This window comes from Neoarius graeffei, chromosome 7, assembly GCF_027579695.1.
Source record: "Neoarius graeffei isolate fNeoGra1 chromosome 7, fNeoGra1.pri, whole genome shotgun sequence".
Classification (NCBI taxonomy): Eukaryota; Metazoa; Chordata; class Actinopteri; order Siluriformes; family Ariidae; genus Neoarius; species Neoarius graeffei.
In genome coordinates, this window is record NC_083575.1 from 82,276,086 (window position 1) to 82,294,273 (window position 18,188).

The following is an 18,188-nucleotide window of genomic DNA, read 5'->3' on the forward strand; positions in this document are numbered from 1 at the left end:
TTGTACTATTTTCAATGAAATATAGGGCTTCCATGATTTGCAAATTATAACATTCTGGATTCGTTTAACAGTTTACACAGCATCACAACTTTTTTGGAACTGGGGTTGTACTTGTAATACAATCTGAAGCCAAGAACATTTCAACAAATGCATACTAAACTGTTCTTTGACGTGCAGTACATGCTTCAAAATTGAAGGCAATACTGAAGGATCACTAAAAAGATAAGAGATGAGTGAATGAGATTAACAGGATAACATGAACTATTGATTTTTTTTTTCTTAAAGGAACAGTCCACCGTACTTCCATAATGAAATATGCTCTTATCTGAATTGAGACGAGCTGCTCCGTACCTGTCCGAGCTTTGCGCGACCTCCCAGTCAGTCAGACGCAGTCAGACGCGCTGTCACTCCTGTTAGCAATGTAGCTAGGCTCAGTATGGCCAACGGTATTTTTTGGGGCTGTAGTTAGATGCGACCAAACTCTTCCGCGTTTTTCCTGTTTACATAGGTTTATATGACCAGTGATATGAAACAAGTTCAGTTACACAAATTGAAACGTAGCGATTTTCTATGCTATGGAAAGTGCGCACTATAATGACAGGCGTACTAACACCTTCTGCGCGCTTCGACAGCGCATTGATATCTGAGCTCCGTATTAATGTGCTGCCGAAGCGCGCAGAAGGTGTTAGTACGCCTGTCATTATAGTGCGGACTTTCCATAGCATAGAAAATCGCTACGTTTCAATTTGTGTAACTGAACTTGTTTCATATCACTGGTCATATAAACCTATGTAAACAGGAAAAACGCGGAAGAGTTTGGTCGCATCTAACTACAGCCCCCAAAAATACCATTGGCCATACTGAGCCTAGCTACATTGCTAACAGGAGTGACAGCGCGTCTGACTGCGTCTGACTGACTGGGAGGTCGCGCAAAGCTCGGACAGGTACGGAGCAGCTCGTCTCAATTCAGATAAGAGCATATTTCATTATGGAAGTACGGTGGACTGTTCCTTTAAAGGCAGCGACTGTGTCTTTGCCACAGCTTGCTTATGAGTCATGGAAGCACTGACTTGCTCATTCTGAGAGTTCACATTTATGTTTACTCAATCTGTTAAGCCTCCAGGATTTTACTTACAAAACTCTACTTCAGTGGAGTGGAATGAACATTAAGATTGCAATGGGAATTTCCAAAAATGTACCAAACAAGCTGATTCCTATGTTAAACTAATAACTCCTACCAACTTAAGACTTTTTCCACAAAACTGAAATCACAGATTACAGCAACACCATCAGGTGACATTCACCCAAACAGAATAAGTGCTGGCTGGAGGAATTTTCGTGTTGATATTTAGAAAAAGGCAAACTCACAAGCTGCGCTTTCTATAGTAGTAGTACTGTGCAAAAGTCTTATGACTTTCACCCACCGGGGGTGGGGTTTTTTCCCCCGTACAATTAATTTGCACGTCGGTATATTTTTTCAAACTGTTATTTTTGCCATGTGTACTTTCACACACAATGTAAATGCTGCGCAAAGAAAAACTGAGGTCGATTTTTCAGAGCTTTTACACTGCAAATCAATCAATCGTAGCTTTATTTATTTTCAGTATGGACAGTGAGTCAAAGACTCATAAGAAATACATTTGAACTAATAAAAGAGCTCAATTAAACATATAAAAAACAAACATTAAACTACTATAATGGGTAAATATCAAATATTTATTCTATCCACATTCATTGGATATGAGCAATCGTACGCTCTGATTGGCTACTCTACTACAAGGCTATCAGCTCATATACCTTGAGTAGAGAAAAACAAAATGGCGGAGCTTGTTGCTGAACCAACCGAGGACAAAATAAAAACTCTACTCGAAAACAAAACCCCCAAAATTGTTATCAAGTATTTAAAAGAAACAGAAATAGCTAAGGGCGGCACGGTGGTGTAGTGGTTAGCGCTGTCGCCTCACAGCAAGAAGGTCCTGGGTTCGAGCCCCGGGGCCGGCGAGGGCCTTTCTGTGTGGAGTTTGCATGTTCTCCCCGTGTCCGCGTGGGTTTCCTCCGGGTGCTCCGGTTTCCCCCACAGTCCAAAGACATGCAGGTTAGGTTAACTGGTGACTCTAAATTGACCGTAGGTGTGAATGTGAGTGTGAATGGTTGTCTGTGTCTATGTGTCAGCCCTGTGATGACCTGGCGACTTGTCCAGGGTGTACCCCGCCTTTCACCCGTAGTCAGCTGGGATAGGCTCCAGCTTGCCTGCGACCCTGTAGAAGGATAAAGCGGCTAGAGATAATGAGATGAGATGAGAAATAGCTAAAAGAATATCCCCCCCCCCCCCCCCATATCACCTGTTCCACACTCCAGCCCAGTCAGTGGCAGTAATGCGCCTTTAAGTTGGTTTGGCAACTGCCAAAAAACCCTAAAGAAGAAGACTCCCTCCCCACCACCACCAAAAAACCCCCAAATAACCAAAAAGCAACAAAATACACAGTGCTCAGCGTAAATGAGTACACCTCCTTTGAAAAGTAAAATTTTAAACAATCTCTCAATGAACACAAACAATTTCCAAAATGTTGACAAGACAAAGTTTAATATAACATCTGTTTAACTTATAACGTGAAAGTAAGGTTAATAATATAACTTGGATTACACATTTTTCAGTTTTACTCAAATTAGGGTGGTGCAAAAATGAGTACACCCCACAACAAAAACTACTACATCTAGTGCTTTGTATGGCCTCCATGATTTTTAATGACGGCACCAAGTCTTCTAGGCATGGAATGAACAAGTTGGCAACATTTTGCAACATCAATCTTTTTCCATTCTTCAACAATGATCTCTTTTAGTGACTGGATGGAGAGTGATGCTCAACTTGTCTCTTCAGAATTCCCCATAGGTGTTCGATTGGGTTCAGATCAGGAGACATACTTGGCCACTGAATCACTTTCACCCTGTTCTTCTTCAGAAATCCAACAGTGGCCTTAGATGTGTCTTTAGTCATGTTGGAAAAGTGCACGACGACCAAGGGCACGGAGTGATGGTAGCATCTTCTCTTTCAGTATAGAGCAATACGTCTGTGAATTCATGATGCCATCAATGAAATGCAGCTCCCCGACACCAGCAGCACTCATGCAGCCCCACATAAGGGCACTGCCACCACCATGTTTCACTGTAAGCACCATGCCCTTTTTTTGTATTCCTCACCTTTGCGACGCCATACAGTTTTGAAGCCATCAGTTCCAAAAACATTTATCTTGGTCTCATCACTCCAGAGTATAGAGTCCCAGTAGTCTTCATCTTTGTCAGCATGGGCCCTGGCAAACTCTAGGTGGGCTTTTTTGTGCCTGGGCTTTAGGAGAGGCTTCTTTTGTGGACGGCATCCATGCATGCCATTCCTCTGCAGTGCACACTGTATTGTGTCACGGGAAATAGTCACCCCAGTTTGGCTTTCTACTTCTGTAGATAACTGCAGTGAACTCGCATGCTGATTTTCTTCAGCCCTTCTCATCAGAAGACGCTCCTGTCGAGGTGTTAACTTCCGTGGACGACCTGGACGTCTCTGTGAGATGGTTGCAGCTCCATCTTTCTTAAATTTTGTACCACTTTTGCTACAGTATTCTGACTGATAAGTAAAGCTTTGCTGATCTTCTTGTAGCCTTCACCTTTGTGGTGTAAAGAAATTATTTTCTTTGGGGAATTCTGAAGAGACAAGTTGAGCATCACTCTCCATCCAGCATCCAGTCACTAAAAGAGGTCATTGTTGAAGAATGGAAAAAGATTGATGTTGCAAAATGTCGCCAACTTGTTCATTCCGTGCCTAGAAGACTTGGTGCTGTCATTAAAAATCATGGAGGCCATACAAAGTACTAGAAAACTGAAAAATGTGTAATCTAAGTTAAATTATTAACCTTACTTTTTCCCATTATAAGTTAAACAGATGTTATATTAAACTTTGTCTTGTCAACATTTTGGAAAATGTTTGTGTTCATTGAGCGATTGTTTAAAATGTTACTTTTCAAAGGGGGCATACTCATTTACGCTGAGCACTGTAGAATAAAAGTATTTGATGGTAAGAACATATATATATTTTTTTTTTCAAGAATTATTATTATAGCATTTTTCACAAATTGCTACTGTCATTTCACCAGTTTGTTTACATTCTAAGCGGAAAAGATTTTGTTGAACATTTTATATAATGTTTTTATTTATCAAATTTCTCAAAATCCAGTGAATGTGGCTAGAATAGAACAGTTATTCCACTCAATCTCGTCGTACATGGCTTATAGTCAACTCGGTGCTACGCGCCTCATCGGTGATCAGCTCATGTACTACTTGATTTCGTGGAATAACCGTTAAATATCATTATATCAAATAAGCGGAAATCAAATAAACATATTTGTAAACAAGCAAGTAAACGTATCAACCAATCACATTGTGCAGGACAGTCAACAAGACAGTTTCAAATGTAGCAGTGAATATGCTGGCATGATTGCTTTCTTTCTTATTGCCCAGCATCCTGTCTCTTAGTTTCAACCGCTGAACGAGATGAAGCAACTCTCCCTGTTGTGTTTGGTACACAAAATGTTCTCTTTCTTGTGAGCATGTCTATAATTATTGCCTTCGTCACTACTAGAACACTACCGACAGTCACGGTCAGTCGTGAAACCAGCATGAAACAAGTCGAAAATAGAATGTGAAATAGAAATATTTTAAAATTCACATCGGACTTGTGAGCACAAATTTTGCAAATGAATTTTTTGCATTATCGCATCACAGTTTCATGTTGTAGCTGGTATGTAAAACCATTAGGCACCCTACATTGAGTCAATAAACAAACAAAAAAAAACATTTTAGACTCCAAGCATTTGTTTTCCAGGACAAAAATAAATGTTACAGAAAAATGTTTGTATGTCAGTAAAGAAAGCAGCGTATTACTGTATGGAAGAGACACTTTTCAGACGAAATACATAATGAAGGCTGCTAGGTTTTTCTGCAAAAATTAAGAAGAAAGTGCAACACCCAAAGTCTCGAGAATAACTGTCTGCTTCTGTAAGATGCTCAGTAAAACTTAAGCCTCGGTCACAACCGGCCATATGTGCTCCTACGGCAGGTCTACGTGCAAGAAACGCACGGAGGGCGCGCGTGTGACGTGCTGATTTTCGAGCTGTAGACCGGCCGCAGAGGTTCTTTGTCATGTCAAACAAACTCTACGGGCGCTTACGTTTTTTTCAGGTTGCAAGACAAACTTACGGCCAACGTGCGTCTTTCTCCACGAACAACAACAAAAAAAATGCAGCGATTTGGGAAGCGCCAAAAATCGCATGGCCAAAAAATCGTATGTCCGGTTGTGACCTAGACTTTACAGCTCATTTCCTAATAAAACTGCACAACTTGTATCCGAGACTACTATTTTCTTTTTAAAGCAAAGGATCATCACAACAAAGACTGACATATTGATTAATATTGACAGTATATTACTATTTACTAGTTTATAGCCCGGTCACACCGCCCGAACTTTGCTGGAGCGTTCCTGGAGCGGTGAAAAAAATTCATCACCGCTCGTAACCGTTCACCACCGTTTAACAAAAGTTGGCCCCCGTTAAAGCAACGCCATATACGCTCGGCCACCGCTGATGTTTCTCGAGGGGCCCTCCTACCGCTCCGAAAGTTTTGAGCTGCACAAAATATTGCGAGCGGTGAGGAGGGGGCAATTTTCCGCCCCGGCAAAGTTCACCCCCGCTCCACCAATGCCCAGTCAAAGTTTGGCACCGCTAGACGCAAGTTCGTGGACGCTTGGGTCCACTAGGCCAACGAAGAAATCTTGAACGCTGGACCACCGCTGCTTTGCCAGCGTTGCCCGGGCGGCGATTAAACGTTGCACAAACTTCGGTGGAGCGGTTGTAAGCGTTTTACGAGCGGACACGGGGTTGCTGGAACGGTGTCGGGCGTTGAAGCAGATATCCATGGCGGCGATGAACTTTGGTTTGGCGTTGGTATAGAGGTGTCGGAGCGGGACCAGAATTTGGCTATAAATACGGGGAGAAATGGACCAGGAGCTCATTTGGAATCGAGCTGCCGTTGAGTTCAGACCTCATCTATATCGAATTTGCTCAAAGTTACAGTAAAACTGTATCACCATGGATGCTGAGAGACTTGCTATGATTGGTGCACTAGTCCAGCAGCAGAATCAGAACCTCCTCAGATTGCAACAAGCTGTTGACAGAAGGAGAAGAGAGAGAAGAAGGAGAGACAGAGTTGTGTGGGTCAGACAGTGGATACTGAGAAGGCCTGAACATGGACTGTATGACAAGCTGATGGTGGAGCTTCTATCAAAAATCTATCAGAACTTGTATCAAAACGATCCGTTCAGCTCCGTAGTCACAAGTGGTATGCCGCTAAACCAACTTTATACCCCTGCCGAGCCAAAGCCCGCATGCGCAGAACGCCGCTATACCAACGCTTGCATCACTGCTAAACCAACGCTCGCTACCGCTAAACCAACGCTAAAGCAACGCCGGCTTCAGCGGTGCACCGCTAAGCCAACGCCCGTGTTTTCGATTTTTTTCCCATTTTGTGCGCGGTGACGAGCATTGTCGAAATTCGGCCCCCCCTCCCTACCGTTCAAGGAACGATCCAGCAAAGTTCGGGCGGTGTGACCGGGTTATTATGTACACACACACCCACACCGATCAGCCATAACATTACCGTATGACCACTGACAGGTGAAGTGAATAACATTGATTATCTCATTACAATGGCACCTGTCAATTGGTGGGATATATTAGACAGCAAATGAACAGTCAGTTCTTGAAGTTGATGTGTTGGAAGCAGGAAAAATGGGCAAGTGTAAGGATCTGAGTGACTCTGATAAGAGCCAAACTGTGATGGCTTGATGACTGGGTCTGAACATCTCCAAAATGGCACATCTTGTGGGGTGTTTCCGGTGTGCAGTGGTTAGTGCCTACCAAAAGTGGTCCAAGGAAGGACAACCGGCGAACCGGTGACAGGGTCATGGGCAGCCAAGGCTCACTGATTCACACAGGGCACAAAGGCTAGCCCATATGGTCCAATCCCACAGAAGAGCTACTGTAGCACAAACCGCTGGAAAAGTTAATGTTTTAACTTTATGTTAAAGTTTTAACAATTTTTTTGTGAAGGATTCCTTTTTAATGTTAATGTTGTAACATGTTTCTGTTTTAGCAAGCATTAACTTTTTCAGCAGCTTTGCATACCAAGAACACCCCACAAGATATGCCATTTTGGAGATGCTCAGACCCAGTCATCTTGCCATCACAATTTGGCGCTTGTCAAAGTCACTCATATCCTTAAACTTGCCCATTTTTCCTGCTTCCAACACATCACCTGTAGGTTTGGTCACCAGTCTGTTCGGGAGGATGGTGTTAAAGGCAGAGCTGAAGTCCACAAAGAGCAGCCGGACATAGCTCCCTTGCTACTCCAAATGGGACAAAGCAAGGCAGAGAGCCGTGGCTACTGTGTCCTCTGTGGCCCTATTAGCTCTGTAGGCAAACTGGTGAGGGTCAAACCTGGGTGAGAGGTGTGAAATAATTTGAGTTCGGACCAGTTTCTCGAAACACTTCATAATGATAGGTGTAAGCGCTGCTGGCTGGTAATTGTTAAAGCTGCTAATGGTGTTCTTCTTTGAGAGGGGGACGATTATGGAGGACTTTAAAGGAACAGTCCACCGTACTTCCATAATGAAATATGCTCTTATCTGAATTGAGACGAGCTGCTCCGTACCTATCCGAGCTTTGCGCGACCTCCCAGTCAGTCAGACGCAGTCAGACGCGCTGTCACTCCTGTTAGCAATGTAGCTAGGCTCAGTATGGCCAATGGTATTTTTTGGGGCTGTAGTTAGATGCGACCAAACTCTTCCGCGTTTTTCCTGTTTACATAGGTTTATATGACCAGTGATATGAAACAAGTTCAGTTACACAAATTGAAACGTAGCGATTTTCTATGCTATGGAAAGTCCGCACTATAATGACAGGCGTACTAACACCTTCTGTGCGCTTCGGCAGCGCATTGATATCTGAGCTCCGTATCAATGCGCTGCCGAAGCGCGCAGAAGGTGTTAGTACGCCTGTCATTATAGTGCGGACTTTCCATAGCATAGAAAATCGCTACGTTTCAATTTGTGTAACTGAACTTGTTTCATATCACTGGTCATATAAACCTATGTAAACAGGAAAAACGCGGAAGAGTTTGGTCACATCTAACCAGGGCTTTGAACCGGTTCAAGGAACGAAAACGAAAACCGGGAACTTTTTCTATTTCACATGGAACAGAAACGAAACCAGAAACTTTATTATTTTTTATGTTCCGGAACAGAAACGCTTATTAAAAATAATGGTAACCGGTTAATACCGGTTTTTATTTCGTTCCTCAAAGTTTCTGTAGCCTACAAATAGTCATTCTTCTCCTGCGCAAGTTTCTATGACCCGCTGGGGTTCACTTCCTGTGTGACGTTCGCTGATTGAATGGAGAGAGCTGGAAGGTGGACTACTATCACGTCTCCATTACTGAGTGTCTGAGCAAAGAAGAGCCTGAACGATGCAACCTCCCTATTGGCTGTTTATAAAAATGTATCAATTGTTGCCCCTCCCACGGGAATCATCGCGCGCTCGAGAGACGAGACCTGACGAGTTAGTTCGTTGGTAGCAGAACAAAATGTCTGGACACAAATCGGGTTTTCAGAAAAGGAAAGAAAATAAACGGAGGGTCGAAAATACAAAACGAGTTTTAAGGTAGGACAAATGGTTAGTTTTCTGAGGCAGCCCGCCGTGGCTGCAGGCTTTCAGTTGCGTCATTGAATGGTTACTTTTCTGAGGCAGCCCGATTTATTATAGCCCATTTAGTTAAAATAGTTGATATAAAATGTTTATAGTTATAGTTATGTGCTGGTTGTCCTGATTTAGACTGGTTTTGGGGGGGTTGCGCGATGTTGCACCCGGGTCCAGATTAGGGCAGAACCGGCCCTGGCTACATTTCAGCTGTAGTTTATGAATGTATGTACTTGCATAGATGTGTACTTCCAATATGGCGCCTAACAAAATCTCGCGGCGCGGTGACGTCATGCGGTAGCCCTCTATAGGGCCTGACTAGCCTTTGGTAACACACTAAACGAATTCTCTTTCATTTTTGGCACTTTTTCTGTTTGTGTAGATGGGAAGACATACTGAGAATCCAAATCACCAACATTTGAAATAATAATTGTTTTGAATTATTTCTTGTCTTATTTAATGAAGTTTGTAATAGAATTAGCCTACATTTGGCTTAAGCTGGATGAGACAGAGACATAATTTTATAGCCATTTGTTAAACAGCTGACAGGGAACGTAATTAACCGTTCCGGGAACGAAATTTTTTTGTTCTAACCGGTTCGGGAACGTCTATTTAATGGTGGAACCCAAAACCGGAAACGTTAAAATTCCGTTTCTGTTCGGAACGAACCAATAGGAAAAAAATTCCGGTTCAAAGCCCTGCATCTAACTACAGCCCCAAAAAATACCGTTGGCCATGCTGAGCCTAGCTACATTGCTAACAGGAGTGACAGCGCGTCTGACTGCGTCTGACTGACTGGGAGGTCGCGCAAAGCTCGGATAGGTATGGAGCAGCTCGTCTCAATTCAGATAAGAGCATATTTCATTATGGAAGTACGGTGGACTGTTCCTTTAAGCAGGGTGGGACAGCAGCCTGAGACAGGGACAGATTGAAGACCCCAGCCAACTGATCCGCGCAGACCCACAGCATCCGTCATGAGACGCTGTCAGGTCCTGCAGTTTTCCACAGGTTTACCGTGCTCAGTGTGCACCTCACCTCATGCTCCTCCACCATGAGTGTGTAGCTATTGTGGGCTTGTGAGTGTAGTATGGCTGCCTCTTGTGACTCCACCTCAAAACGGGTGAAGAAGTGGTTAAGCTCCTCTGCCAGTGAGGAGTCACCATCAGCTATGAGGTCTGTAGTTGATGATACTGTATGCTGGACCCCCTGCCACACCTGCTTGGAGTTGTTGCCCTGAAAGCAGTCCTCTCTCCTCCTCCTGTAAGCAGCTTTGGCCTCTCTGATGCCTCTCTTCAGATTGGCTCTGGTAGCACAATATAATGCGCCGCCACCAGACCTGAAGGCGATGTTCCTCTCCCTGAGCAGGCTCTGCACTTTTTTTTTTGTCATCCAGGGCTTTTTGTTGGGATAATCCCGGATACACTTATCCACAGCGACAGTGTCAGTGCAGAACTTGATGTATCCCAGGATGTCTGTTGTGTAATGTTCTAAGTCCTGATGCTCGAAAACATCCCAGTTTGTTGACTCAAAGCAGTCCTGCAGCTGTTGAGAGGTGCCTTCGGGACATGTTTTAACAGTTCTGGAGATGGTCCAAGCACTTTTCATGAGGGGTTATATGCCAGGATCAAGAACAGGGACATGTGGTCTGACTGGCCCTGGTGTGGTTTGCCCTGAAGCCCATCTTGATGTTAGAACAGACCTTGTCCAGTGTATTTGCTCCCCTCATGGCACACTTGACGTGCTGATGGAATTTAGAGAGCACTGTCTTTAAATCAGCATGATTAAAGTCCCCTGCCGTGATATGAACAGCCTCAGGATACAAACTCTGTTGACTGCTAATGATCACATGTAAAACATCCAAGGGCCGAGCTAGTATTAACATCTGGTGGAATATACACAGCAGTTACCATGACAACAGTAAACTCCCAAGGAAAATATACTGTATAGGCCTGCATTTAACAGTCATGCACTCCAGGTCCGGAGAGCAGTGACTAGTAACAGTCTTAGTATTGGTACACTAGCTGTTGTTCACACAAATGCATACGTGACTCCCCTCTACTCTTACCGGAGTCCCTGACACTGTCTTGCGGATGTAATGTTTGGCCTGCTAGTTCAACAGCTGTGTCTGGAATGGACGAGTGAAGCCAGGTCTCTGTGATGAGCAGGGTATACAGTGGGGAAAACAAGTATTTGATCCCTTGCTGATTTTGTTGGTTTGGCCACTAATAAAGACTCGATCAGTCTGTAATATTAATGGTAGGTGTAGTCTAACATGCTGAGACAGAATATCACAAAGAAAATCAAGAAATCGACTTTAAAGAATTTGTATTAATTTATTTGCATTTTATTGAGGAAAATAAGTATTTGAACCCTCTTGCCAAAAGGACTTAGTACTTTGTGGCAAAGCCCTTATTAGCAAGCACAGAGGTCAGACGTTTTTTGTAGTTGATGACCAGGTTTCTGCACATATTAGGAGGAATTTTGGTCCACTCTTCTTTGCAAATGACCTCTAAATCATCAAGATTCCGTGGCTGTCGCTTGGCAACTCTGAGCTTCAGCTCTCTCCATAGATTTTCTATAGGATTCAGGTCCGGAGACTGGCTGGGCCACTCCATGACCTTGATATGTTTCTTCTTCAGCCATTCCTTGGTTGCCTTGACTGTATGCTTTGGGTCATTATCCTGCTGGAAGACCCATCCACGACCCATTTTAAGCTTCCTGGCAGAGGGAAGGAGGTTTTCACTTAGGATTTTACGGTACATGGCTCTGTCCATCCTCCCATTGATATGGTGAAGTAGCCCTGTGCCCTGTGCAGAAAAAACACCCCCAAAGCATAATGTTACCACCTCCATGCTTGACAGTGGGGATGGTGTTCTTGGGGTCATAAGCAGCATGTCTCTCCCTCCAGACACGATGGGTTGAATTGATGCCAAAGAGCTCAATTTTGGTCTCATCTGACCATAACACCTTCTCCCAGTCACTCTCCAAGTCATTCAGATGTTCATTGGCAAAGTTCAGGCGGGCCTGCACATGTGCTTTCTTAAGCAGGGGTACTTTGTGAGCACTGCAAGATGTTAGACCATTGCGGTGTAAAGTGTTACCAACTGTTTGCTTGGTGACTGTGATCCCAGCTGCTTTAAGATCATCCACTAACTCTGCCCGTGTTGTATTAGGTCTATTTCTCACCGTTCTCATGATCCTGGAAACCCCACGAGGTGAGATCTTGTTTGGAGCCCCAGACCTAGGTCGATTGATGATCATGTTGTGAGTCTTGTACTTGCGCACAATTGCACCAACAGTTGTCACCTTAACGCCCAGCTTCTTGCTAATGGTTTTGTAGCCCATACCGGTCTTGTGCAGGTCTACAATCTTCTCCCTTAAATCCACAGAAAGCTCTTTAGTCTTTCCCATGTTGGAGAGTTTGGAGTCTGACAAACTGATTGATTCTGTGGCCAGGTGGCTTTTATACAAGTCATTAGTGATATCAGGTGTCTTCAATTTAGGTGACAAGGTAATTTGGAGAGTCTAACTTGTCTGTATTAACAAGAACTATTGATGGTTACTAGGGGATCAAATACTTCTTTTTCTCAATAAAATACAAATAAATTAATATAGATATTTAAAAGTCATTTTCTGGATTTTCTTTTTGATATTCTGTCTCCACATGTTAGAATACACCTACCATTAAAATTACAGACTGATCAAGTCTTTCTTAGTGGGTAAACCAACAAAATCAGCAAGGGATCAAATACTTGTTTTCCCCACTGTAGCTGATGTTCATTAAAACCAGTAGTTCCAGTTCATCCATCTCGTTAGCGAGAGATCTGGTGTTGGTGAGAAAAACACTAGGGCGCAGTGGTTTATGTGGCCGCCTTTGTAGCTTCACCAGCATGCTGGCTCTGCAGCCTCACTTTTGTCTCCTCTCCCTGCACCGCCTTTGTCGCCTTTCCGTGAGGATGGTAATCCATGGAGTGCCGGGGGCCCTAGCGATATCCAGTGGGATGTCGTGGGAGCGGAGAAACTCAGCTGTAACAGTCTGCTTGCTGTGTAATCCCATTTCAATAAGATCATGCCAGCTATAAATTTTATTTGCCCTACAGAAGGTTGTCAGGACGAGTAACAACTCACACACAAACAAACCAACCAAACAAACAAAGCACCAAAAAGGAGAGCGCTGAGCTGCTGCGTCTATGCACGCCGCCATCTTGATGTATGATGGAAGTATGTGACATCCATGCAGAAAGAGTGTGTGTGTGTCTCACCGTCTGCCACTGACAGTTGGCTGCAGGTTGCAGGGGTCATCAGAAGCAGCTTCTGTAATTTTGAATGTGACTCTCTGTAGATCAGAAATCCCCACCTCCATATCCTCCAGCATGCCTATCTCCTCACCTGACACACAGAGAAAGCAATTACACCCTACACACACACACACACAGAGTAGCTCAAAACTGTCATATAGTAACATCAGTGTGTTTGATGGAAACTGTGTTCATTATCTCTATCCGCTTTATCCTGTTCTACAGGGTCGCAGGCAAGCTGGAGCCTACCCCAGCTGACTATGGGCGAAAGGCGGGGTACACCCTGGACAAGTCGCCAGGTCATCACAGGGCTGACACATAGACACAGACAACCATTCACACTCACATTCACACCTACGGTCAATTTAGAGTCACCAGTTAACCTAACCTGCATGTCTTTGGACTGTGGGGGAAACCGGAGCACCCGGAGGAAACCCACGCGGACACGGGGAGAACATGCAAACTCTACACAGAAAGGCCCTCGCCGGCCACGGGGCTCGAACCCGGACCTTCTTGCTGTGAGGCGACAGCGCTAACCAATACACCACTGTGCCGTGTGTAACTGTGTAATAGCTAAATAGCTTTGTTGATGAAGAGCAAACCAGGGCTTCGAACCGGTTCAAGGAATGAAAACGAAAACCGGGAACTTTTTCTATTTCACATGGAACAGAAACGAAACCAGAAACTTTATTATTTTTTATGTTCCGGAACAGAAACGCTTATTAAAAATAATGGTAACCGGTTAATACCGGTTTTTATTTCGTTCCTCAAAGTTTCCGTAGCCTACAAATAAAAAAGTCATTCTTCTCCTGCGCAAGTTTCTATGACCCGCTGGGGTTCACTTCCTGTGTGACGTTCGCTGACTGAATGGAGAGAGCGGGAGGGTGGACTACTATCACGTCTCCACATCTTAAATAAGAGGTAAATATTGCAGTCTATCGTGATTCAAAAACGTCAATTTCAAACACGATATCAATATATTTGTCCACGTTAATGAGAGGCTCGCGAACATTAAATGACGTTAACCTCTGTTAGCCTATCAATGCATAGGGCCTGACTAGCCTTTGGTAACACACTAAACGAATTCTCTTTCATTTTTGGCACTTTTTCTGTTTGTGTAGATGGGAAGACATACTAGGAATCCAAATCGCCAACATTCGAAATAATAATTGTTTTGAATTATTTCTTGTCTTATTTAATGAAGGTTGTAATAGAATTAGCCTACATTTGGCTTAAGCTGGATGAGACAGAGACATAATTTTATAGCCATTTGTTAAACAGCTGACAGGGAACGTAATTAACCGTTCCGGGAACGAAATTTTTTTGTTCTAACCGGTTCGGGAAAGTCTACTTAATGGTGGAACCCAAAACCGGAAACGTTAAAATTCCGTTTCTGTTCGGAACGAACCAATAGGAAAAAAATTCTGGTTCAAAGCCCTGGAGCAAACACACTTGAATTCAATCACACTGCTTGGAAAAGAGAAAGAGAAACGACTGCAAGTATATGAGAGTCACAGAAATGCTGGACACATCTGTGCTCAGTTCATGTACTGTAAGGGCATTGTTGGTGTGTGTAAACCCCCCCCCCCCCCCCACACACACACAAGCGCACATGTACACATACGCACTCAATTTCACAAGCAAAATCAAATAGGCCTGGAGCTTACATTATACACACTGTCTTTATATTTAATTGCTTGTTTGCTCTGAGATCAGTTGCTACAGGAGATAATCTGAGCTACGTCACAGTCAGTCACTAGCCACAGGACTATAAAACCGGCAAGAGGACTGGTTTCACAACCTTGACATCTGAAAGCATTTAATTTTTTTTTTTTTTTAATTGTATGGCACATGAGTCATGATTCTTGACAAATTTAACTACAATAAAGCAATGGTAATGATTTAGTAATGACTCCCAGGCTTCACATGCACTGAGTCAGGGAATGACTACTGCTGTAGCACGATTATACAAATTAAACTAAATGACACAGCAAACTTTTGCATCTGATTTTGATTTTATTTCACCCGTATTTATTTATTTATTTATTTATTTAAAATGTGGAGTCGAGGGATGTTCATGAATCACAATACACATCTGGCACAAATGTCTATTGAAAAGTTTACAGGATCCTCATCTCATCTCATCTCATCTCATCTCATCTCATTATCTCTAGCCGCTTTATCCTGTTCTACAGGGTTGCAGGCAAGCTGGAGCCTATCCCAGCTGACTACGGGTGAAAGGCGGGGTACACCCTGAACAAGTCGCCAGGTCATCACAGGGCTGACACATAGACACAGACAACCATTCACACTCACATTCACACCTACGGTCAATTTAGAGTCACCAGTTAACCAAACCTGCATGTCTTTGGACTGTGGGGGAAACCGGAGCACCCGGAGGAAACCCACGCGGACACGGGGAGAACATGCAAACTCCACACAGAAAGGCCCTCGCCGGCCCCAGGGCTCGAACCCGGACCTTCTTGCTGTGAGGCGACAGCGCTAACCACTACACCACCGTGCCGCCCGTTTACAGGATCCTATTTATTGTTATTTTTTTATTTTATGAGCTCTTTCATTATCAGTACAAAAACATTTCAGATTTCCAAACGTTGGAAAGAAGGGACGACGGGGACTGAGATCACCAGAGGAGAATGGGATTGGTTTGGGAAAGGAGATCAGAGAGATACAAGGGGGCTGTAAAGGCCAATTTATGCTGACAACCCAGTCCTCGCAGATGGCGTCGCAGACAGTGTCTGCGTAGCCCCCCCACCTTCGCAGACGCTCTGCGCGCACCTCCCAAAAATTGTGACCACCGCAGAAGCCTCGCAGACAGCGTCGCAGACAAGAGGGCTCTGATTGGTCCACTCTACATCCGCTGTACACGCACTTCCGCTTCCCTGCTTTCCCGGTTTGGTTTGTTTTCACGACCGGCATTTTTAAAAACACGAGCGAAGATGGAGCAGCACGAAGAGCGGTTGATCGAGGAAGTGAGGAAGTACGGACATCTATACGACTCCAGTTCTAGTCATTATAAGTAACCGGAGGATAAACACTCCACTAACCACACCCACCAACTACTCCTAGCGATTTCGCGACTTCGCGCCCCCTTGTGTTGTGGCAGTGAATAACATCGCGCGCGCACGCCCGCTCAACGATAAATTACAACTGTCTGCGAAAAGCAATCTGCGAAAGCCTTGTCGCAAGAGCATGCAGAGGCCTTAAGACAACATGGAAAATGAGGAAGCAAATCTTTCCATCGAAACAAGCTTGAATGGGAAGTGAGTAAAGGTTTTTCTGAACTGGGAGTTATTGTATATATTATTGTCCGATTGTAGAATTATTATAATAATTGTGAGTTATTGCTCATATGAGAGAGAGAGAAGAAGAGAAGATTTTTAGGTGACTGGAATGACAAAAATGTAGGTGGGAGGTGTTGTTTGTTTGTTATGATTTGTTGCAGCGCGTGACTGCTTGGGAAAAGTTATGTAGTGTAAAGGTTATTAAAAAAAAAAGAGAATGTAGGCAGGCGTGTCAGTTCCTTTTACTGACGCTTTTGTTTAATGACCTGTTTGGTGTGAAAGTTCCTCTTCTTGTTCCTGTGCTTACTTTGCCTAATGCTCGTGAGCCTCAGCTGCCTGTTTGAGCCATGTTAGTGACACTGCATTCAGTGATGTCATTGATATCAGTGGCGAACCGTTACTATTAGAGCTGGGACTTGAGCTCAGCCAAAACTTAGCTAGACACCAAAAAAAGCAATAGGGCAAAGGATTTTGCAAGGGATTAGCGGCAGAGTGCCAGCTAGCGCTGTTGTGTGTAGTTGTCGATGTTGGTTTTAAAAGTCTCATCTCATTATCTGTAGCCGCTTTATCCTGTTCTACAGGGTCGCAGGTAAGCTGGAGCCTATCCCAGCTGACTACGGGTGAAAGGCGGGGTACACCCTGGACAAGTCGCCAGGTCATCACAGGGCTGACACATAGACACAGACAACCATTCACACTCACATTCACACCTACGGTCAATTTAGAGTCACCAGTTAACCTAACCTGCATGTCTTTGGACTGTGGGGGAAACAGGAGCACCCGGAGGAAACCCACGCGGACAACATGCAAACTCCGCACAGAAAGGCCCTCACCGGCCACGGGGCTCGAACCCGGACCTTCTTGCTGTGAGGCGACAGCGCTAACCACTACACCACCGTGCCGCCCGGTTTTAAAAGTAACTATTGCCGCTTTTCCACTACCAACGCGGCTGAGTTGGGCTGAGCCGTGCCGTGCTGAGTTGGGCTGAGTCGAGCTCAGCGGGGCTGTTGGAGTTGCATTTCGACTACAACTGCGCTGAACCGTGCTGGCTGGAAGTGGGTGGACACATTGGGTGGAGTTAGCGAAAGTGGGTGGACGTCACGTGATGTCGTTAGGCGGCGCAAACAGTGACATCAGTGACCTTTTAAGCGGTAGCCTCACGACCCGGATAGTAAACAATAAACATGGAGGACATGGAGTCGTTAGTGTTGCTGGTCTTGGTGCTGTGGCTTGTTGTCACCGACAACGCCAACAGATACTGGCAAGAGCGTATAGATGAGGCGAGGCGCATAAGGCTTCAGAAATTCTCGTAATTCGTAATTCTTCTTCTTCCGGGTTTACGGTGTTTACAGATCCCAGCGTGCTCGCGGGGCATGTGTGGGCGTGTGAGGACACTATTCCTCACCAATCAGTGCACAGGGGAGTGTCTCCTCACGCCCCTAGCCCCACTCGGCTCGGTTTGGCTCGCTTCAGCCCTACTCCAAAACCGTGCGAGTTTTGGGTGCTGAGCAGGGCTGAAGCGAGCTGAGTCGTGCTGCTCTAAGGTAGTCGAAACGCGAGCCGTGTCGGGCTGAAGTGAGCTGAAGTGAGCCGAAAAAGGGTAGTGGAAAAGGGCCATAAGTAAATTATATAGAGAAATGAATACTTAAGTATAGAGTGAAAAATACTGTAGCGAGCGTGCATGGAAGAAGAGTCTGGAGACAGAAATCTTAGTTTCTCGGTCATTAGCTTGTGCTACTTGTTCTTGATAGCACTGGCTTGACTGCTTTATTAGCGTTCGCTAACACTACTGG

The 18,188-nt window shown here is 44.5% G+C and overlaps 1 protein-coding gene across 8 annotated transcripts in view; it reads right to left on the bottom strand.

Moving 5' to 3' along the window:
• The window catches only part of inpp4b (inositol polyphosphate-4-phosphatase type II B), a 538,055-nt gene that overhangs the window by 68,423 nt on the left and 451,444 nt on the right, over positions 1–18,188 (bottom strand). For all 8 annotated transcript variants that reach the window (XM_060926513.1, XM_060926515.1, XM_060926511.1 and 5 more), the window contains one exon: positions 13,058–13,184. In XM_060926513.1, the coding sequence (XP_060782496.1) occupies positions 13,058–13,184 (127 nt within the window). The remainder of the gene's footprint in view (positions 1–13,057; positions 13,185–18,188) is intronic.